The sequence below is a fragment of the Mirounga angustirostris genome, unplaced genomic scaffold, assembly GCF_029215605.1.
Source record: "Mirounga angustirostris isolate CCGP_5_RB_7025 unplaced genomic scaffold, mMirAng1.0.hap1 SCAF_1, whole genome shotgun sequence".
NCBI lineage: Eukaryota > Metazoa > Chordata > Mammalia > Carnivora > Phocidae > Mirounga > Mirounga angustirostris.
In genome coordinates, this window is record NW_026991709.1 from 48,036,729 (window position 1) to 48,061,732 (window position 25,004).

The window sequence follows — 25,004 nt, forward strand, 5'->3', positions numbered from 1 at the left end:
AAATCAGCCATGTAAATCAAGATGAGTTTAGTGACTAGAGGGAGGGAAAGAATGCTAACTGGACTAAAAATCTAAAAATAGTCAGGTGATGTATAACTACATATTTTAACATTGAACATTTAACCCACATTTCAGAAGGTACCAGTCTCAGTAGATAAGTCACTATGGAGCCAACACCAGAATAAGCCAACACCAGAATTGTTAGTGGACTTTGGAGAAATCTCTGGGAATCTACTTTTAAAACTAAGTCTTAGTACAATCAAGAGAGTGGGATTTTTAAAAAATCATGGTTCATGAAGATCTCAAAGTCTTAAGGATAAAGAATCCAAACCCAAGTAACTCTATACCTATGATAATTTGCCTTGTTTTATTCTCTTAGTGGAAAGACAGAAATGCCATAATTCTTGTAGGATAAAAGTGGAGATGGAATCTTGCAGGATAGGAATCCAAAAATGAGTTCATCTCAGCTGTTTCTGCTGGCAAAGTAACTGTATACTAGCCTTATTTTATAGAACTCATACTGCCCTGCCCATCAACCATATTGGCTTTCATAAGATTAAAATGAATGTACCTAAAAGTATTCCATTAATTGCAAAATGTTATACAACTGTATGTAACTGCTATTGCTAGACCCATCTCATTTTGAGTTTTGTCATCTCTTGAGTCTAACCACGTACAAGTATTCTAATTCATCACATCTAGTTAGCTACTGTACAGGTTTGAAAGAATCATTCCACTTTATTAACATCAAGATTAATAATAGGTGTAATTTATTGAAAGAATCATTCCACTTTATTAACATCAAGATTAATAATAGGTGTAATTTATTGAATGACTTCTATGTGCCTGATGCTTTACAATATTACTTCTAATCTTTGCAACAATATCAAGAGTTACATATTTTCCCGATTTTATATATTGGAAAATTGAGATGTCAACTAACTTACCCAGGGTCATGCATTTGGTAAGTGACTAAATTAGAATTTATTTAACCTTAAATCTTTCTAATACCAAAGCCCATATTCTTCCCAATGAATTACATGCCTTTTCTTCCCTGCCTCATGATAAAAATGTTATAGAATTGAGACCAGGACTGGGAAAACTGTGAAGCTCACTTTAACTTTTCATCTGAACTAAAATTAAGGTGATTCTATATGGTATAAAGGAAGGAACACTTTGAAGGGAAGGAGGAGACTTGATTTTCCCTTCTACCCCTAAAGGTTGAAATGACTGTGAACAATTTACTTGGCCGCCTGGGCCTCAGCTGTAAAATAGCGATGCTTATCCACTTGGTTGCTGTGAACTAACAGACTTAAAGCAGCCTGCAGAACATAAGGCACTGTGCAAGGACACTGTGTTGATACTGCAGCTATCTTCAGGTATCGATGCTCCCAACACTATTATGCTTACCTTTCTCTCTCTGATACTTGATGTTGTCCCAAGCTTATCTTACTCTTCTCATAAAAAAAAAGAATTCCTCCTGAACCTCAATCCTCTCCAATCAGGCTTTCTTTTTCCTTAAATATCTTCCCATATTATTACCTAGGAAATAATATCAAAGGAACAATCCCTGCGACTGTGCCCTGAAGGGAGAGAGCTAGAGGGGCCCCCTTCAATGTGCATTAAACACAGTGACAGAACCTTTCAGAGACACAACCTCTAACTCTGCTGCTTCACACAAGGAAGTGGCTGTTGGTAGACATTTCAGTGCAGGTAAGGGGACGGGGCTGAAGAGATCCTCCAGAGAAGAAACCATTTCATGGTAGATCCAGACCCTTCCTCACCCCCAAATCACCTCAAGCCAAGAGCCATCTACCCATAATGTTGGAGATGTTTTTCAGAATGTTTATTAGACTTCTAGACTTTCTAAATATGCAATCATTTAGTGCAATTTAGTGCAAAAGTTTCCTCACTCAATTCTATAACATTTTTATCATGAGGCAGGGGGGAAGAAAAGGCATGTAATTCATTGTAATTGTTTATCTAAACACTCAGGCCTACCAAGTTTCCTCACTCCAAGAGCAGAGAGAACTAGACAGCTGATCCAAGACACTATCTGATGCCAGGTGGCCACTGGCCTGGCTGACATTTCTTCTACATACCATACAGCCTTGCAACTTGGCCACACAGATAGGAAAAATAATTGTCTGGCTTACACTCCCCACGTCGGATGGCTACAATGATGCTGTTGCTGAGAGATGCACATTTCTTTTTCTCCTCTACACATAGTGTCTAGGGAAGGAAATGAGTCCAACATAATGGAATTGAAAAACTTGGGCAAGGAGAACCCCATCAAGAGGGATGGAAAAGAAATAAACAGGAAGGAATGATGTGCCCTGACAATGGACAGAAAGGGGAGATGGGCACTCAATGCCTTACCACACAAGAGGAAAGGCACACAAGAAGGGGGCCATCTATGGATCATTTTTGACTGAAAGAATCTTGAGTTCAAGTCCTATATAGAATTCTTCTGCAAATTAAAGTTGCAGGAGAGTCTAATGCATGATTCTTTAAAAAAAAAAAAAGAAAGAAAAACCACCTTTTAAAAAATACCTCCAACCAAGGAACAGAGATAGGAGGGAAATTTACTTTTCATTGGACACCCTTTTGTCCTTTTGAACTTGGTACTGTGTACTACTTATGTGTTAACTACCCCAAATTTTTCAGTTTAGAAAAAGAATATTAAATAGGAAATTAAAAGAAATTAAGTTTAATGTTCCTCCAAGAAAAACAATACACTGTATGTAGTTTCTTAAAGATACTCATTTCTCCAAATACTGTCAAGTTAAAACCATTCCATTGAATACATTCTTCTTTGGCTATGCAGCAAAAGTTTGGAAATAGTATTTACTTGTTAGCAGATGGTAAAGGTGTGTCAGATTTTGCTTCAATTAAATAAACTCATCTATCTTTCTGTGATCTTTTTACAGAGTTTTCTGAAAAAGTGGCTAAGTCACAGCCCTCTGAACCAAAGAGAAGAAGAGCTTGATTCCTTAACCTACCTTTAACCAGTTTTGTGAATATGGGAAATTTACAACCCAAGGAAAATGTCTTGTTAGTTAAAAAAGAAAGAAAGAGAGAAAGAGAGAGAGAAAGAAGGAAGGAAGGAAGGAAGAAAGGAAAGGAAGGAAGGAGGGAAGGAAGGAAGGAAGGAAGGAAGGAAGGAAGGAAGGAAGGAAGGAAGGAAGGAAGGAAGGGAGAGAAAGAAAGAAAGAAAGAAAGAAAGAAAGAAAGAAAGAAAGAAAGAAAGAAAGAAAGAAAGAAAGAAAGAAAGAAAGAAAGAAAAAGGAAGAGGAAGGGAAAGGGAAAGAAAAGAAAAGAAAAGAAAAGAAAAGATGAAAAACAAACCAAAAAATCACCCACCTCTGAAATAAACTCTTCTACAAGGTGCTGGTGGTGGAAGTTGGAGGAATCCTGTAGTTCTTCCCTATATTGTTCTCCCAAAAGGTGGATACTGAATTCTGCAATCTGCTCAGTTGCTGGTTTTGTGGATTCTTCTATCACATTCTCAATTTCATTGCTAATCTGGATTTTTAGAGAAAAAAACAATAAATGTCAATGTTTACTCATACAACCAACAAGTATCTCCTGATTGGTACATATCAGACACTATGTCAAAAGAAACTTCTAATGATGACCTTTTATACAGTATCTGACTTTGGAACTAATTGGGTGGACTTTAAGACACAGGCTAACATTAAAATTACTATGCATTTGTACATTCCTTTGAGCACACAATGACTGCTTCAGGGAAAGACAGAAAATTTTCCACAGATAACCACCAAAGTTGACCATCTTCTATCACATCATCCGTGAGTTTAAAAAGAGTTGACTATGCTAATAGTATCATCTAAAAATAGTCTAGAAGTGTTGTTCTCAAACTTTTTGGTCTTAGGGCCCATTTAAACTCTTAAAAATCATTGGGCACCTGGGTGGCTCAGTTGGTTAAGCGACTGCCTTCGGCTCAGGTCATGATCCTGGAGTCCCGGGATCAAGTCCCACATCGGGCTCCCTGCTCAGCAGGGAGTCTGCTTCTCCCTCTGACCCTCCTCCCTCTCGTGCTCTCTCTCATTCTCTCTCTCGCAAAAAAAAAAAAAAAAAATCATTAAGAAACACAAAGAAATTTGTTTTTTATGGGTTGTATCTATAGATATTTACCAGACAAAAAATTAAAGGGGAAATTTTTAAGAATATTTCTTAATTCATTTAAAAATAATAAACTCTTTATGCTGTAAAAAGGAATAACATTTTGCAAAATAAAAAATGAATGAAAAGAGTAACATTGTTTATATTTTTATAAATTCTTTAATTTGGTTGGCTTCAGATGAAGACAGTGGATTCTCATATCTGTTTCTGCATTCAATCAGTAATATGTTGCTTTAGTTGAAATATATGAATAAAAGTATTAGGGAAGGGAGAATTATATTAACAGCCTTTTCAGATAATTGTGGAGATTCTTTTTGTATACTATAACAAACTCAACAAGGGGTAGTTTCTTAAAGATTAGTGACTACATGGAATCTGAAACTGTATCAATGAACTTTTTGTACTCTGTAACAGTAAAATCCAGGTCTTCCAGTCCAAAGCTGCAACAATTTGAAAAACAAATAATGGATTATAATCCAAAGAATAAAATAAATATCCATGAGTCCATATTGATGGAAATAAATGATTTAATAAATAAATGAGAAGTGACAATAGTGTCTTACAGAAGAATTCCAATAGTAAATGTAGAATGAGGGAAAGAAAGTATCACTACTACAATGCTAAGGTAAAAAGTGCTACACGGAAGATACACTTGAGCTCATCCATCTAAGTCCCTCCATTGTGATACACAAGAGAAGGGGTTGGAATGGAAGAATGGCTAGCCTAAGGGCTCCCAGCAAGCCAATGGCAGAGTCAGGAAGAGACTACAGAGGCTTTCCTTCAGTGTACCATTTTTCATCCGTGATAGATCACATAATCAGAGACCTTCAAAATCTCAGAATAGGAAAGTACCTCAAAGATCCCACTATCCCTTTGGATGCCTGAATTCTCTCTACAATATCCCTGACAAATGGTTGCTCATCCTCAGTTTAAATGGCCTGATGAGAAAGAGTCATGATTTTCAAAGGCAGACCATTACATTTCAAAAAAAAAAAAAATGCTCTCGGGGCACCTGGGTGGCTCAGCCGGTTAAGCATCTGCGTTGGCTCAGGTCATGGTCCTGGGGTCCTGGGATGGAGCCCCACATCAGACTCCCTGCTCAGTGGGAATTCTGTTTCTCCCTCTCCCTCTACCTCTGTCACCTCCTTGTGCTCTCTCTCTCTCTCAAATAAATAAATAAATAAATCTTAAAAAAAAAAAAAAGCTCTCATGTTTGGGAAGTTCTTTAATTTTTTTTCTTTCTTCTTTGCCCTCCACAACTTGGTTCCTGCTTCGCTTTTCCAGCCCCATCTCCCTTTCCCCCACCTTTCACTATCCACTCCAGCCATGCTAAATTCCTATTTGCAGACCTAGGAATATGCTAATTCTCTCTGGCCTAAGCAGTGCTACTCCCTTTGTTTTGAGACCTCAGGCCAAGACCTTTCCCCTGTCTCTTCTTCTGGTAACTTATATTCATCCTCAATTCAGACCTCACCCCCACCAGAAAATTTCTCAGAACTGCCCCTCAAAACTGACCCAATGCTCCTAATGCTCTCCTATTTCATTCTGCATTTACCCTATCATAGCACATACCACAAGGTAATTACACTGTATGTTTACTTCTCAGTATGCCTCCTGAAACAGTAACTGGCACATATCAGGCGCTCATATTTTTTTGGCATTTTTTATTAAGGTATAATGGACATAAAACACATATTAGTTTCAGGTGTACAACGTAATGATTCCATATTTGTATGTATTGCAAGATGATCATCACAGTAAGTCCAGTTAACATCCATCACCATACACAGTTACAAATTTCTTTTTCTTGTGATGAGAACTTTCAAGATCCACTCTCCTAAATACTTTCAAATATGCAACACAGTACTATTAACTATAGTCACCATCATGTACATTACATTCCCATGACTTACTCATTTCTTAACTAGAAATTTATACCTTTTGACTCCCTTTACCCGTTTCATCCACTTCTACCCAAAGCTCTTAATATTAAGCCCAAATATATTTCCCTGTAAGCTCTACCACTGATCTCAGTTCTGTAATCTAGGACATATATAAAAACTGTAGTCACCAGAGAGCCCTTCAAATGAGTACAAACAGCTATCATGACACCCCTGACTTCCCTAGATTTTCTCCTCCAGACATTTCTCAGGCTCTTAATACCTTCCTTAGAGTATGGTATACACAAATCAGATCTGATCAATTAAAATATGATAGGATACCACCACCTCTCTTATAATAGATTCTGTATTTCTACAAATACAACCTAAAACTACACTAGCTTTTACTAGTTTCACCCCAGTAACTGCATCATACTACTGATTCATACAGAGACTAACATCAACAAAAACTCTTAGTCTTAAGGAATTTTATATAAAACTTTGCATTTTTGATATTAAATCTTATCTTGCTAAATTTGGACAGAGACTTCCATTTCCAGTACTATTATAAAAGAAATATCCTTAGTAATCTTGCTGCTAGAGAATGCCTTAAGTGATGAATAAATATTTTTAAAAGTTTTAATGCATAGCTGGTTTGCAAGAAAGTAAAGAAAATGCCAAGGGGTCAGGAAAAACAGGTTAGAAAAATCCAGAGAGGTGAATCAGTGTTGTGTGAGTACATGGTTATATCCTCTGATACTTTGTAACCTAGGCTTGAGTTTTAAATACCACAAAGGGATAGGATAAAAAGTAAAAGGTGTGTACATGTTGAAAGGTCAGATCAAAGACTCCCATACACTAGTAAAGATGATAGCTGCACTTGTACTGAGGATAGTATAAGGACATTCTTGTCAAATCACTATGCCATACACCTGAAGCTAATGTGACATTGTGTGTCAACTATACTTCAATTAAAAAAAAAAAAAAAGCTGCCACATAAAGCAAGGATTCTAAAAACTCAACAGACAATTTGAACAACCAATTAAACTAAGCTGAAGGAAGAATTAGTAAACTGGAACACATACCTAATTCTAACCCAGAGAGACAAAGAAATGGAACTTATTAAAGAGTGGTTAACAAACATGAAGGATAAAAGGAGGAGGTCAGAGGTTCAGTCACACAAGGTAATAGCTGAGAATTTCTCCTATATCCATATTTGTTAAACTGCAGAATGCCAAATACCATATAGTATACTACTATATGTATTTATAGTATATATATATATATATATACTTACAGTATATATACTATAGTATACTTATGTATATAAAAGTGTATATATATATGTGTGTGTGTATATAGTAGTATACTATATAGTATTTCACAAAAAATGGGTATAGGAGTATATTTATTTATTTTGCTTTGGATTTGTTGTACTTCCTTAATGTAAAGCCTTATGGATATCATGAATTCTGAGAAATTTTCAGCTGTTATGTCTTATGATTAGATGTGTATGGATAGATAGAGATATATAGAGAGGAGATAGAGATATATCTTAAAAGTAGACAAAGAAAACAGCCAGAGGAATACAACTGAACTGATACACAAGTGAAAAACAACTGAACTGACAGTTCTCAGTATTAACAACAAAAGTTAGAATATAGTGAAATAAAACCTTGACCAGAAAAAAAAAAAAACCCTCAGTCTAGAATTTAGTACAGATTTAAATTTTTTCTATAATAAGGAGATAATAAAGAAATTTTCAGATGATCAAAAACTCGAACAAATGAGAGACTCTTAGTAATATCAGGAGCATATATTTCAAAAAGAAAATTATCCTAGAAGAGAGATCTAAAATGCAATAAAGAATTTTAAGAAAATAAAATAATAAACTTCCAGGTAGATGTAAAACAAACTTTATCAAAAACAAATATAATACAGTCTAAAAAAAAGGGCGCCTGGGTGGCTCAGATGGTTAAGTGTCTGCCTTCGGCTCAGGTCATGATTCCGGAGTCCCGAGATCGAGTCCCGCGTCAGGCTCCCTGCTCGGCGGGGAGTCTGCTTCTCCCTCTGACCCTCCCCCACTCATGTACTCTCTCTCTCTCTCTCTCATTCTCACTCTCTCAAAATAAATAAATAAATCTTAAAAAAAAAAATACAGTCTAAAAAAAAAGAACAAATATAGGGGTGCCGGGTGGCTCAGTTGGTTGAGCATCCGACTCTTGATTTCGGTTCAGGTCATGACGTCAGGGTCTTGGGATCTGTCCCCATGTGGGGCTCTGGGCTTAGTGAAGAGTCTGCTTGTCCCTCTCCCTCTGTTCCTCTCCCCCTTCTCTCTCTCTCTCAAATAAATAAAATATTTTTTTTAATTTCTTAAAAAAGAACAAATATAATACAGTCTAATTTGTGGGATTGAAAAGAGAGAACTAAAAGAGAGAAAGAAAGAACAAAAATATCAAAAAATAGAATATAAATCAGTAGGGTGATTATTTGAATTACAATGTTCTAATATTCCTGCATTGCTTAAGACAAGGATCAAGATTCTGAAAAACTTAAATTTTGCTAGATTATACATTATAACTTAGGAGGTAATTTATAGGGTTTATATATTTTATACATATAATATAAATATTATAAATGCTAAACAATAATATATATTATGTAACTTATAGGAAAACTACTGACAAAACAGAAATAAAGTATATAATTTCTATAACAGTAGATGGAAAATGCATTAGGAAAAAAATTGAACTGTAAAAGTGAAACTTCAGGCTTCATTTTGAACTAGAAGTACAAGCAATCTAATTCTTATTAGGTATGTCTATACTGCTTTGTTTTCTTACTCTATAAATTGGCTTCAAATAGTCTTTTTTGGGGGGATATTAATATTCCAATTGATTATACATAAATCCTTCATTTCTTAACTATAGAGAATTCTATCTCATTCTATGAATGTTTCTAGACCTAAACCCACAACTATTCTGCTTCAAGTTCAGAACCACAGTATCACTTTTTATTCATTCATTCACAAATATTTATTTAATGACAATATTTCCCAGCACCACCTACTCTGGACAAAGTTGTACGGAGGGTGAATGTATTGATTCCAGCTTCCACTCACGGATCCCACATTACTACCAGCCTTGTTCAGTGACAGGGAAAGTGGTAGGGCAGAGTAGGGTGACTTAACCTGATTTCATATAAATTAAAATGTCCAAGCTGGGAAGAAAAGGTACAAGGTAACTAAATTACACCTTTCTAGTGAATATGTTCAGTCAGAATTTACACTATATTAAGTAATCTAGGATTTATGAACCCTCAAATTTTAAAAATTCATATTTAACAAAATTTCTAACAAAATATTTCTATCTTCCTGGGCAGTCTATATACTTTTTTTTTTTAACCTGAATGTTATTGAAAGTAAACTTAATATTGTTTGGTGGACAGGTTACTGTTAATAATGATGCATTTAAAAACCACAGTATTTCTTGATTTTTTAACTACATAAAATCTACATCCTTTCCCTCTGGAGAAGAGAAGACTAAGTCCTGATCTATTATGAGATAGAATTACATAGGCAAAACCCCCACAGTAAATTATTTCACATAGCCCACAAGAGACCATGAGTTTACCATGATGACAATTACCCAGGCTCCAAGTCATTTCATTTACAACATGAAGCTCTCTCTTGCAAAAGCAGATTGACTCAGCTCTCCAAGGAATCTTAGATTCTTTTTAATACACTGGTTTTAAAATCCACAATACCTCCATAAAGGAAACCACATGAAGTCTTGTGTAGTTTGGCAATGGAATATAAGTCTCTCTTAACCCCTATTCTTCATGTTAGAAACTAAATAACAAAACACAGCATCACTTACACTCTCCTCAGGCCTCTCCTTGATGTTCTCTGAGGTACCTTCATAGGAGGTCACCCCTGGATATGGAACACTGAGAATAGCACCTAAGTAGAAAAACAAAATCATGTATGTGAATTCAGAATCATATCAGGAAATAACAAACTGACTTCAAAACAATTCCTGTAAGTCATTTGTTTTTCCATCCTGGAAATTCAGTATATTTTAACCTTAAGACACATTTGCATAGATCTTCCTAGAACAGAAAATAATTATAACTCATTCATTCATTCATTCAACAGCATTTAATGAGCATCTACTTATGCCAGCCACTATGCAAGCAAGATGCTAAGGATATAGACAAAATTTTTATCCTTAAGGAGCTATCTAGTAAAGAGGACAGATACTGAAAAAAGTAATACCACCAGATAGGAAAAGTGGGTGAAGGTTGGAGACTGGCTATGAACTGATCATTGTTGAAGCTGGGCCTCATTGTGCAATTCTTATTTTTTGTATATGTTTGAAATTTCCAATAAACAAAAGCTTTTTTAAAAAAATTAAAAATAAATAAAGCAACACCAATTCATAGGAGACACAGAGATCAAAGGAACACCTTAAAGTATACCACAAGGCAATCAGAAAATCCTTACTCTGAGAAACTCTTGCAAGGCAAATGACAAATGGTGGAACTAGAAAGGTTCTACCTGTTGACATAAGTAGTGGTTACAGAGTGTTTGCCTTAAAGTAATTCTTTAGGTTGTACTTTTTTTTAAGTAGCTTTCTGATTTTTATTAGACTTAATAATTAAAGATCATTAAGTAACCACAACATAATGCCATACAATTAATGAAAACACAATCACTTCTTCTTGAGACTCTTGAACAACACATAAGGAAAGAGAAACCTGATACTTTTTAAATGTGAGCTGAAATGTGTGCTTGCTCACAAGATCATCTTAAGGCATAAATAATTTAAAAAGAAAAGTGAGTAAGTGCACAAGAGCATACCTCCTGATGTTGAGGTATCACCAACAGGAAACGGAGATGACAATTCAGGGCTAAGGTTAAAAAAGATGTTTAAAGTTAATAAAGATGATAGAAATATGTGCATATATTTTGAGGTTTGTTTTCCAAAAAGGAATTCACTAGGTCTTCAAACAGGGCTCCCAAACCCAAGGAAGTACTGATTTAACAAAGTTTAAAAAATAATAGTCTTCATAATTCATTTTACATTTGTTAGTTTTTGCTCAAGTAGAATCACACTAAAGTACTCCTCTACTTACTATTCCATCAGCCTGTGTTGATTTCTTCTCAGTTTTATTAGTATGTGAAATTATTTGTTGATTTATTTATCTCCTTCTTTATCTCTGTCTCCAATCTCTTGATCCTCTAGAATGGCATTGTCATGGTAGTCACTGGATATATGTGCTAATTTAAATTAACTAAAATTAAATAAAGTTTAAAATTCTGATCCTCATTCACACTAGCCACATTTCAAAAGCTCCAAAGTCACATGTGCCTAATGGCTACCATATTGGACAGCACAGTAAAGAACATTTCCATCATCACAGAAAGTTCTATTAAACAGGACTGCCATAACAATATAAATTCTATGAGATTAAGAACCTTGCCTGCCATATTCTTACTCTATCTCCAGCCTAAAATAGTACCTGCCATTTAGTAGGCACTAAATAGTTATTTTTAGAATAAAAGAATAAACAAATATTATTAGCCAGGGAGTGAACAAGACATCTGGCATATAGCTGTGGATAAACACACATGATCTATTAAAGTTACAGTCTTACAGAAAATAGATGGCAAGGGGCGCCTGGGTGGCTCAGTTGGTTGGGCCACTGCCTTCGGCTCAGGTCATGATCCTGGAGTCCCGGGATCGAGTTCCGCATCGGGCTCCCTGCTCGGCGGGGAGTCTGCTTCTCCCTCTGACCCTCCTCCCTCTCATGCTCTCTCTATCTCATTCTCTCTCTCAAATAAATAAATAAAATCTTAAAAAAAAAAAAGAAAATAGATGGCAAATAAATGATTACAAATGTAACACATAGTAAGGTAGGAGAGTACCTGCTGCTAAGGAAAAAAATATAAGCACAGATCTCATCTCATTGGACAGATCATAGAAATCATAAAATTTTTTTATATAAAGAAAGTCAAGCTTAGAGAAATGACTTGCTGTAGGCCACACTGCTAACAGGCTGCAAGTCACCCAGCTATCCTTTAACCATGCCACTTTGCAACGACAAGAGAAGATCAAAAGGTAATCTGAGTGGCACCTGGGTGGTTCAGTCGGTTAAGTGTCTGCCTTTGGCTCAGGTCATGATCCCAGAGTACTGGGATCAAATCCTGGGATGGAGTCCCAAGTCAGGCTCCCTGCTCAGTGGGGAGTCTGCTTCTCCCTCCCCCTCGGCCCCTCCCCCTCAAATAAATAAATAAATATAAAATCTTTATTAAAAAAAGATAGTCTGAGAAGTCCCTCCTCTAAAGGAAAGAAAGTGGGTTTCTGCAAGTCCAAATTTCCACATACCCCAAAAATATAAAATTTAAAGTACTACTATACTTTTAGAAAGTCTCATTTATTTGTTTTAAAGTTTTATTTATTTAAGTAATCTCTGCACTCAATGTGGGGCTCAAACTCATGACCCCAAGATCAAGAGTCACATGCTCTTCTGACTAAGCCAGGCAGGCACCCCTTAGGAAGTTTTAGAACTTTAAAGTTTGTATATGGATATGTCCTAAGGGAAAAGGGATGTTATGTTAGCCTTTTACAAAGGAGTTCAAAGGTGATTACACCTCCTGGATGGTGATTACGTTACTGTTAAGGGTTGAAAACTGTGTTCAACTTTATACAAGTGAGCTTCCTAAGGTGATTCAATTATAGTCAAAAATGTCTCCCTCACAGACTTGCCAATGTGCCAGTGAGTCCCATCTTCAGACAACTCCTTTAGATTGCCCTATTGCTCTAAATTAGGTCATGGTGGTGGGACAGGGGGTTACTCAAAGCCAACAGATAAACATGGCAGACATCTTGAAGCATCAATATTACTTGAAGCATAGGCAGGTGGGGAACTAAGTAAGAATTGATGTGTAATTCAAAATATTTTAATATTAAAACAAATATGGCTACATTGTGAAATTGAATATAAAGTTAAAATTAAAATTAAGATATTAAATATGATAATTCAAAGATATTTCATGACTGGAACTCCAGTGGGGGAGTCAACTAGGACCATGTTTCCTAAACTCCCAGGCTTTGGTAGAAAATTTGAGAAACTGGGGCACCCGGCTGGCTCAGTTGGGGGAGCATGCAACTCTTGATCTCAGGGCTGTAAGTTCAAGCCACACAGTGGGTGTAGAGATTACTTAAAAAATTAAAACATCTTTAAAAAAAAAAAAAGAAGAAAGAAAATTTGAGAAACCGAGTTTTTAAAAATCTCATAAAGATTTTTCAGCTTTTTAAAAATACCATCTAGAAAAAAGAACATTTTAAACCATTATACCAAACCCATCACTTTTGGTTATTTAGAAGCATTTGCAGGAAATTGCTTCTCAGTGAGCTGTCATCTAGAAGAACCTAAAGAATACAACATCTGGATAAGTCATTATGATGAATGATGAGTGGAGAAAGGGCCTAGGTGACGAGAAAGCATCAAGAGGCTTCTCGGGTTGCAGGGAGTAGAGCTAAAACAAATAAGATTCAAATGGTTTGGGGACAGATATTAACATAATCAGGCTTGAATAGGGTCTATCAGTTGTCCACAGGCAGAACACCTTGCCAATACCTTCATTTTATAGAGGAAAAAACGAAGTCCAAATGAATAAAGCAATTTTTCCTGGGTGACACAATGACTTATATGGCCCAAGGTCATACCTAAAATTCCTAACCATATCTAATTCCCCTTTCAATAATAACAACAGCAAGAATGAGTACCACTAAGTTTATCATGTGTCAAGTACTGTGTTAAGTGTTTCATCTTGCTTAACTCATTTAATTCTGGCAACAATCTTAAAAGGAAGATACTATTATCCCCATTTATACATATGAGGAGACTAATACTAGAGGAGGTTAAGAATTTGCTCAGAGTCACACAGCTAGACAATGGAGGAACTATGATGTAAAACAGGCCCACCTGATTCCAGAAACCTCTCTCTCACTCATCTTAATTCCTCACAACATGGCCTTTCTGCGAGCCATATTGACTAGAAGGGCAACCAAGATGGTTTCACTTGGTTGTAATAACGGCCTACATAAACTTAACAACCTAAAAGTCAAGGTGTATAAGGTCCCATAAAAAGGAAGGGAAACCCAATCAAAGTTGGAGAGCTATGGAGAGAAACCAGGCATGAAGAACAAAGAGGTCAAAGTAAGACAGAGGGGACCAAAGCACAACACAAGTAACTAGAACAGGAAGTTGGAACAACATGGCAAAGTAACCAGACCTCACCTGGTTTCAGTCAAATTATCCCCCACATCAAGATCACATTTGATAAATGAGTCACAGGGATAAAGATGATTAATAGGAAATATAGTCAATAATATAACAATAACTTTGTATGGTAAGAGATGGTAATTACACTTATAATGGTAAGCATTTTGTAATGTATATAGTTGTTGAATAACTATGTTGCTCACCTGAAACTAACATAATATTGTATGTCAACTATACTTCAATTAAAAATAAAATTTTTTTTAAATTTAAAAAGAGAAGTATTGGAACTAAAAAATAAGTAAATAAAGTAAATCTAAGCTAATTCTCTAGGGAAGTATTCACAACAGAGAAGTTTGTTTACTTCAGTAGAACTAGATTTCACTTACTGAATTCAAAATAACATTTTAAAGATGGTAAGTAGGCAATGCTCAGTAATTCAAATCTCTTGTCCAACAGTCCAACACTTAATCCCTCATTTTCTCACTCTCCTTTCAAAAAAGAGGGAAAAAAACCACTTAACAACAAGAATCCTTTCAACATGTTCTCATTAGGTATGCCTCCTGCAGGGATCCCCTAAAATGTCACAACAGAATAGAACACAGAGTTGTATTGAGTTTGGAGACAGAAATACTACTTTCATTTCTAGGCCAAACCACAAATGTGAAATCGTTCAGCTAAGACCTTTAGCTTAATACCAGCAGTGAACAACCTCCTACTTTCTCATTTCCTCAGCTCATCCAGCACATAATTTATTACTCACCTCTACTGCCTCATCCTATCAGAATTCAGGTGAGATTGTACCAAAAGATATCAGAGACACATGGAGTATAAATTTAAAAACAAGCCAAGCATAATTTCCTATCTAGATTACTACTCCCCTTGACAATTTTCTATACTTTGCTTTGCTCTTGAATCTGTTAACTATGATCAGCACAGGACAACAAAAGAACTCAAGGCACAGGACCAGGAATCCTGGGTGCTAGTCCCAGAAGTATCATTAACTTTGTTATGCCTTAGAGAAATATCTCAGTTGCTCTGAGCCACAAGAACTTAATCTCCAAAACAGGAATACCTCCTTATACTATCTATTTCCCAAAGGTATAATGAAAGCTAAATAAGATATTATATATGCAGAAGCATTATAAAACTAGGAGATGCTTAACAAATATAAAACAGAGGGTAATGGAAGAGGGACACGTGTCCCAAACAGAATAAAATATTTGCTAAAAAAAATGTATATTTTGCTTTCTGATCTATGATAGGCATCCTCAATGACAAATATTAGTTAACTGAGGTACAAAAAAAAAAAAATGCCAAAGAACAGTCCTTACACCAAGAATATTACCAGAGACCTGATAATAAACTTGAGTAATTGAGCAGAAACTCAGTTATTCATTTAACAACTATTTGGTGAGCACATATTTCAGGTGGGGTTTTGTACTGGTTATTGAGACTTCACAGTAAGTCCAGAAGGCAGGTGGTTAAGCATTGAGTGGAGCTAAGTGGAGATGCTTTCAAGATACCCAGCTATAATGGGTATAAAGGGCTGGAGGAAGGCCTTTTGGTAACATGGGAGAGACTTGAGTATGTTCAAATGCTAATAAGGAGTTAGTAATGGGAGAAGCTGAAGACTCAGGAGAGACAAAGAAACAACGGTAGGAAGATGTGTAAGAGTTAAGATGGGATGTGAGATCCTAAATAAGGCAGAAAAAAAATTTTTTAAAGACACAAAGCAAATGATTGTAGGGGAAGCTTAAAGTGATACAGAACAGAGTATTTGGTGCAAGTTGTATGTCAGCACGTTAGGTTTGAGTTCACATAGAAGCAGCAATTTAAGTCACAGAAAAGAAGTTTGATAAGTAGAATAGTGGCCCCTCAAAGTCATCCACATCCTACTCCCCTGAATCTGTGAATATGTTAAGTTACATACAAAGGGGAATTAAGGTTGCTTATCAGCTGGCCTTAAAATAGGGAGTATAACCAGGTTCATCCAGGTGGATCCAGCATAATCATTAGGATCCTTAAATGTGGAAGAAGGAGGCAGAAGAGTGTCAGAGTGATAAAATGTGAGAAAGACTTGACCGGCCATGACTAGCTTTGAAGATGGAAGGGGGTCATGAGCCAAGCAATCTGGGTAGTTTCTAGAAGCTGGAAAAGGTAAGAAAACAGTTTCTCCCTTAGATCTTCCAGAAAGGAATGTAAACCTGGCAACACCTTAAGACCCATGTCAGATTTCTGAATGACATAACTGTAGGACAAATTTGTGTTGTTTTAAACTACCAAAGTTTGTGGTAATTCGCTACAGCAGCAATAAAACCTAACACAAGAATCTCAACACAGAGAATACAAGACTAACCTCAAAAAAAAATCATAAAAATAAATTTGAATATAGAAAAATGGTGGGCAAATTAAGGGTTTCAGTGGATCACTATAGTACTCAAGTGGGAGAAAGATGGCTTAGAGAATTCTTAGGCCCCTCCCAGGGTTTCGCTCCCAGGTTACCTAACCCCAGGTCACCACTTTCAGCAACTACCACAGTTGGCAGTTCTCACCCCACCCCAACCTGGTCTGCTCTAGTTACATGGGAAAGAAGCTTTAAACTTTAAAATTCTCAAAATTCACTTATATTTTCATATGTGTTTTTATTTTTATACATACATTATTTTCTAAGAATGGTAAATAATATTTTGAGTCCCTTATTATACCTACTACAGACAGTGCCTTAGCAATAAAAATATATAATCCAGTCAGTCCTGCTATGATGCTTATTTGTGAATTTGTTCCAATGTGATTAATACAGTAGGAGACAACTGACCACAGTGCAAAATTTCTTCTTTACTTATACATAATCTCATTCTAAGAAATGCTAAGTAGCTGTGGAAAACTGCACCCAGTTGAAGTGAGTCCCACAGAAAGACTTAAAACATACACACACTACACCTTAAACATCTCCCAGCTACCTACTGTGTGATGAGCCACAACCAGCCTCATATGGTGTTACAACTGTCCATCCTATTTCAGATAACCCTCCTTCCACCACTTTATAATAACCCACAAGCTATACACTTGCTTACGTCCACTTCCCAAGTAAACTTCAGAGCTTCTTCCAGGTTAAATGCCATGAGTACTACGGTATTTACAAGCTTCTTAACCATATAAGATGTGGAAAAGGTGCTATCATTTTCATTAGGTACAACCATGAAGATTACTACGACTGGTGGGACTTAGCAGAGTATTTAGTTCACTGCCTGTGTGTTGAATAGCAATCACAAGGAACTTCCAAGCTCTGTTCTAGGTGGTGAAGAGCACACATCCAAGAAACCATGTGGCCCAACATCTAAATGGGTGCTCAATCCCAGTCCCAAGCAGAGACTCAGTGGTAACATTAGCTGTATGAATAAGTGAGATCACACAAAGTCCCCTTCCCTCCTGTTTACTCATGTTTGATTTGAAACCTACACATACCCCACTAGCACTCACATGTGTACTCCAACTCTGCTTTTGCCTGGACTTTGCTGCCCAGTTTGGATCTCTAGACACTGACTCACTTAACTGGTTTTTCAGCCTGTCTTTTTTTCTAATTTGAAGCAAAATTCTGGACTCTGACCTGGATTTTATGCCCTAATGGTGTTTTTCTATATAATTACCCACATACTGGCATAATCTAGATACTCTGAGTATGGACAGAATTGAAATCTTTAATCCTTACACACTCAAAATCCCTCACCTTCCATGAGCAGCTTTGTACTGCTATTGCTCAGGAGCCAGAAATGACCTTAATCCTAAGACTAAAGGCCAGTAGAGCCAAGAATCCTAATATTAGAGGATTCATCAAGGTTGTGTCATTCCTATATTTCAAGCTCATAATCATCATTTCTCAGTAAAGTGATCCATACCACCAACCATCATTTAATAAACTGCCACTACGATGTACCATTTCATAACATTTTTACTCTTAGCCCATAAACCTCAACAAAAGTAGATCATTCCATATTCCATTTCCAGAAATCTATTTTCTCACCCAAGAGAAAGGAACAATTCTGCCTCCTGGCAAGGTTAGAAAGTAAACAAGCACAGTGGCTGTGATGGTAGTCTTGAAAGGGAAGTGGCCTCAACAGGAGGAAAAGCATTTGGGACCAACCCACAGCCCTGGTCATTGCCGGAAAAGCAAGAAAATAGAAAGGGGTCATTAAATTTGGTGTGAGTCTTGGAATAGGTATTACACGTCTCTGTTGCCAAAATAAAATTAGAGGGAAAAAAGACACTCACCTGCTTACAGTTTCCTTTGTATATGTCAGTTTCTAAGGAAAACAAAGATAAAAATGACTCTGTGAGTTAATGACAGTTATTAAGCAGTAAATGAAATTTATTGCATAGAAAACACTAATGCCCTAACATTATATTGTTCTTTTATAAATCTATGCTATTATTTTCTATGGTTAGACAAATAGTTAAAGCAAGGTACTAACAATGCCAAGTTTGTTTGGGGACCGTGGGAATGTCCTGGCACTCAGTCTCTGTTTATGTTTCCAAAAGTTCTTGAGCTTTTTTTTAATGGGCACAGATTAACAGACTTTACTTGTTAATCATTTCAAAAAGATCTACAAATTGGAGATTGGTAGAGTTCTACTTTAACCTTCCATGGACTGAGAATCAAAGTTTTTTGTGATCTAACATATTTATAGAAACTCTTATACTAGAATAATATAAACATGTGGATAAAATAAATGCTAAATCCATTTCTCCAGAATTCAGGCAAAAAAGATACACTGTACCAATAATTGGATTATTCCTCTGGGGCATTCCAAAACAAATTGTTCCTAAGTTTCCTCTAAATTAGTGGTTTTATTTTGAGACCAATATAATAAAAAGAACACTAACTTAGAAGACCTAGTTTCAAGTCCTATTTTCTCTTGCTTGGTAATGGAGGCAAAACCCAAAATCCTTCACTTTCTCATCTGTAAAACGGAGAAACTATTATTCTAAATAACTCTCACGATAATTATAAATAACTCACTGCTCTTACAAACTCTCCTAGAATAATCTCAGCCACTCTAAATGCTTTCAATTACTACCTCAAGCCTGGTGACTCCTACAAGCTATATTTATAACTCAGACCACTCTCCTTGGATTCATACCTAAATTCCAGGCAATTCACATTTCACAGGTGGCTCAAAACACATTCAAAAGTGAACTCAATCTCCCGCCTACATATACAAAACTGCTTCTCTGCCTGAGTTCTTGTTCTTAGTCATCCAAACTAGAAACAGGGAGGTTTCCCAGGCCATTTCCTCAACCTCTCACACTCCCATTCAACCTATCACAGAGTCCTGCTAATCTTTTTCCCTATTTGTATCCCTCATGCTTCCTTTCTGTATCTCATGTCTAGTTAGGACCCTCAATTCCTCAGGCATGGAGTAGTAACTAGTCTCCCTGATCCCTCTAATCCACCCCATAGTGTATAGAGACCATAATGACCTTTTTAAAATTCAAAACTGTCCAATCAGTCCGTGACTCACCTACTTACAACCCCTCAATGATTTCCTATCATCCACAGAGTTATCTACTCTTACAGTCTGATCTCCTGTCACTTCTAATCTACCCTTCTGGTATGTTGGCCCAAGTCATTCCCTACAAACATCTGGCTTATGCTGTCCCCTCTGCCTGGACTGTTCCTCCCAAACTCCTCATTCAGCTAACTTGTTATACTTGTTATTTAAGACTCAATCCAGGTGACATATCACCCCCTTTGTCTGCATGTTGTACTAATATGTCACTGAAAGTATACTTCCAATGCCTTCTAATCTTACCTTCCTAAAATTTCTGCTTGTGAAAAATACCTTCCAATGTAACATCATAAGAAACTGTTGTATATCAGGGAACGCTACATCAAAAACTAATGATGTAAAAAAAAAACAAAAAAAACTAATGATGTACTGTATGGTGACTTAACATAGTAAAAAAAAAAGAAGCTGTTGTATGGTAATACTAACTCTATATCATGTGTATTTGTTGCTCTGTCAGCTAATCCTTTATTATGGACACAATTGAGATGGACAACACTGATATAAATGTAAATGTGTGTGTGTAGATATGTGTATGTGTATTTTTTTTCACTGAATAGCTATTCCATATTAGCAAATTTAGCAATATTCCATATTAGCAAATTTAGCAGTTTGCAAAGGTGGCAATGACTGAGAAGGGAGGCCTAATGGTAAACGGGAAAAAACATAAACTTTTTAAAAAAGAGAAGTGGGTTTGAATTTAAGCTCCAGCCCATCTGGTTTTGTAATCTAGAATAAGGAATAACTCTGATGCTTAAGGTCCTTATCTATAAATTGGGGATATTAGTACCTCCTTGTAGGTTTGTTGTTTATTAAATATAATGTTTTAATGGGCTTACTATGTGGCCTGGTACATGGAATATACTAAATAACTGGTAGCTATTCTCATAATTATTAATATTGAACAGTTAAAAATGTGACAGAAGACTCTCTCTCAAATAAATAAATAAATAAAAATCTTTAAAAAAAATGTGACAGAATTGGGGCATCTGGGTGGCTCAGTCATTAAGCGTCTGCCTTCAGCTCAGGTCATAATCCCATGGTCCTGGGATTGAGCCCCGCATTGGGCTCCCTGTTCAGCGGGAAGCCTGCTTCTCCCTCTCCCACTCCCCCTGCTTGTGTTCCCTTGCTCACTGTCTCTGTCAAATAAATAAAATCTTAAAAAACATTAAATAAATTTTAAAAATTTTAAATGTGACAAAAAGAAGAAAAAAATGTAACACCTTGGCTTAAAATGTGAGTTACTATGATTAAAAGTTGAGTACATTTTAAAACACACAAAAACTGAAATAAGTCAGTCAGAGAAAGACATGTATCATATGATCTCACTGATATGAGGAATTCCTAATCTCAGGAAACAAACTGAGGGTTGCTGGAGTGGTGGGGAGTGGGAGGGATGGGGTGGCTGGGTGATAGACATTGGGGAGGGTATGTGCCATAGTGAGTGCTGTGAATTGTGTAAGACTGTTGAATCACAGACCTGTACCTCTGAAACAAATAATACATTATATGTTAAAAAAAATAAATAAAAAGAAGATAGTAGGAAGGGAAAAATGAAGGGGGGGGAAATCAGAGGGGAAGACGAACCATGAGAGACTATGGACTCTGAGAAACAAACTGAGGGTTCTAAAGGGGAGGGGGGGGGTGGGGTGGGTTAGCCTGGTGATGGGTATTAAAGAGGGTACGTACTGAATGGGGCACTGGGTGTTATACACAAACTATGAATCATGGAACACTACATCAAAAACTAATGATTTAATGTATGGTGATTAACATAACATAATAAAAATTTTTAAAAAACAAAAACCTGCACAACTTCAAAATGTTTATAACCCTGCAAAATTTGTCTTGGATCCACCCATATTTATCAGACCGTATTTCTCTCCCCAGTTTGCCTCTAGTTAATAAGATCATCCCAATGTAGGGCCAAATGTTGAAAGAAATTAATAGCATGCCTCTACTAGAAATAAAATTTTCAAAGTAGAAAGAATTGGATGATATACTGTATTACTTTAAGATGTACTAATCTAATTCTATTAGACTCAAAATAAAAGCTCAGAGTTATTCAGTCAATAATTCTTCCCTTAGTCTCTCTAAGGTATATAATACTTAAAACAAGTATTTAAGATAATATTTGTAAAAGTTTCTAAATTGCAGCAAATAGGAAAAAGACATTGCAATTATTGCTTATATACTTTATTTCAACAAATATCTATTACATATTTACTTTATCACAGGAAGGCAAAATGACAAATCATGACATAATCCTTGCTCTTCAGCTCATAGTCTAGTAGAAGAAGTCACACACACAACTAATAATAATAAAATGCAAGTGGTACAACATTAAAGAATTATGGGAGCCCTAAGAATTATGGGAGTTAAATCTGTGAGACTGGGGGTTGATTCCTCATAAGGAAGGTTACATCTGAGCTGAAGACATTTAGGACTCAAACGGACGGACAAGGATATATACAGGGCATATCAGACAGCACGAGCAATTTGCCACATGTATCTAAACAGCTTCATTTTCTTATCATGAATATGTGCATGCTACATGAATACATATGTACTACATGAAAAAGGGAAGGTCCTGGGTGGCTTAGTCAGTTAAGTGTCTGACTCTTGATTTTGGCTCAGGTCATAATCTCGGGATCGTGGGATCCAGCCCAAGTGGGGCTCCGGGCTCAGTGAGGAGTCAGTTTGGGATTCCCTCCCTCCCCTTCTCCCTCTGCCCCTCCTCCCACTTGTGCTCTCTCTCTCTCTAAAATAAATAAATAAATCTTAAAAAAAAAAAAAGGAGAAGGTAGGTAGGCAGGTAATTTGTCTATATGCATGCTTATTTATCTTTTGCTAAGAACAAACTAAGTCTAAAAGAAGGAGAACAAGTAAGCAAATTCACTAATTAGAATTATATTTATACTTTACTAAACATTTATTCAATGAACTAAAATTTCTATCCTAACTAGTGTCATTGGTAGCTACTCTGAATTGATAATATGCAAAATTTTGGCAAGAATGCTCAAATCTCACAGATTTATATTCTTAGCCTAAACCATTGCTGAGTATTATTTCCAAATATTTACATTTATAAACATAAGCCTGAGGCTCTTACTGGGTTAACAATGTTTATTATAATCGCCAGAGCTAGGGATATAAAGACTAGGCTATGCCCTATGGCAGCTCACTCAAATAGCCTAATTCAACAACAAAAAGTAATGTAGGGATTTGGCATTTGTTCTTTCTACCTTCAGGCTTTAACTGTCTATAGGTGCTCCTACAATAGTCCAGCAATTCTTCCCTTGTTAGTACCCTTACCTTCATAATTAAACTTCTATGTTCCACAGACTGACTAAAATTTGTGCCCATGTCAAATATAGTTGTGATTCCATCCTCACACAAATTCATCCAGTAACGATATTCCTCACGCCCAGGAAGTCGATCCCAAAATGTCCTGAAGGCTTCCCAGACAGCTTCCTGGCACACTGGAAAAGAGACAGAGAAGTATTTTATAGAAAGTTAATGCACTTTGAGGTTCTCACAATGATCATGAACCTGTTTATTCAGATTCCCACTTTTGCCCTTAGTGTCCTTTCTGGAGGATCATGGGAATGATTCTCAGTCAAAGCTCTTCTGTTGATGTATGGCCAGTTTAAACTTTTCAGATGTGAAGAGAATTTGTACTCCCCACTCCTTGCCCTTACAGAGGGAATTAATTCACTTCCTAGTAGGCAGGGTATTTTTCCCATCTCTCAAAAAACAAACAAACAAAAAACAATCCATGTTTATGCTTTATAAAAGTGGAGCAGATGTTGAGAATACTTCAATAGGTGAAAGAATAAACAAGCTATGATACATCCATATGATGGAATATTATTCAGTGATAAAAAGAAATGAGGTTTCAAGCCATGAAAAGACACAGTGGGGCGCCTGGGTGGCTCAGGTGGTTAAGCGACTACCTTCGGCTCAGGTCATGATCCTGGAGTCCCAGGATTGGGTCCCGTATCGGGCTCCCTGCTCGGCGGGGAGTCTGCTTCTCCCTCTGACCCTCCTCCCTCTCATGCTCTCTGTCTCTCATTCTCTCTCTCGCAAATAAATAAATAAAATCTTGAAAAAAAAAAAAGAAAGAAAAAAGAAAAGACACAGTGAAGACTTAAAAGCATATTGCTAAGTAAAGGAAGCCAATCTGAAAAAGCTACATACTATATGATTCCTATGATATGACATTCTGGAAAAGGCAAAACTATGAAAATTGTAAAAAGATCAGTGGTTCCCAGGGGTCGTAGGGAGGGAGAGATGAAGAGATGGAGCACAGTGGTTTTCTTTAGGACGAAGAAGCCATTCCGTAGGACACTGTAATAGTGGATACATGCCATTATTCATTTCTCAAAACCTATAGATTATACAACACAATGACTGAGCATAAACTCCACATAAACTATAAGCTTCAGTTAAGAATGATGTGTCCACAGTTGGTGGGAATGCAAGCTGGTGCAGCCACTCTGGAAAATAGTATGTAGGTTCCTCAAAAAGTTGAAAACAGTTATCCTACGACCCAGCAATTGCACTACTGGGTATTTACCCCAAAGATATAAATGTAGTGATCTGAAGGGGCACGAGCACCCCAATGTTTATAGCAGCAATGTCCACAATGGCCAAACTATGGAAAGAGCCTAGATGTCCATCAATAGATGAATGGATAAAGAAGATGTGGTATACACACACACACACACACACACACACACACACACACACACTGGAATATTATGCAGCCATCAAAAAAAATGATATCTTGCCATCTGCAATGACATGGATGGAACTAGAGGGTATTATGCTAGGGGAAATAAGTCAATCAGAGAAAGACAAGTATCATATGATCTTACTGATATGAGAAATTTGAGAAACAAGACAGAGGATCAGAGGGGATGGGAAGGCAAAACGAAACAAGATGAAACCAGAGAGGGAGACAAACCATAAGAGACTCTTAATCTCAGGAAACAAACTGAGTGTTGCTGGAATGGAGGAGGGTGGGAGGGATGGGGTGGCTGGGTGATGGACACTGGGGAGGCTGTGTGTTGTGTAAGACTGATGAATCACAGACCTGTACCCCTGAAACAAATAATAC

General features: G+C 36.6%; 1 protein-coding gene across 2 annotated transcripts in view; it reads right to left on the reverse strand.

The window, feature by feature from the left end:
- Positions 1–25,004, reverse strand: part of IMPG2 (interphotoreceptor matrix proteoglycan 2) — a 163,955-nt gene that overhangs the window by 125,932 nt on the left and 13,019 nt on the right. For both annotated transcript variants that reach the window (XM_045902795.3, XM_045902794.3), the window contains 5 exons: positions 23,198–23,364; positions 18,588–18,619; positions 10,888–10,937; positions 9,905–9,987; positions 3,364–3,525 (listed from right to left, as the gene is read on the reverse strand). In XM_045902795.3, the coding sequence (XP_045758751.1) occupies positions 3,364–3,525; positions 9,905–9,987; positions 10,888–10,937; positions 18,588–18,619; positions 23,198–23,364 (494 nt within the window). The remainder of the gene's footprint in view (positions 1–3,363; positions 3,526–9,904; positions 9,988–10,887; positions 10,938–18,587; positions 18,620–23,197; positions 23,365–25,004) is intronic.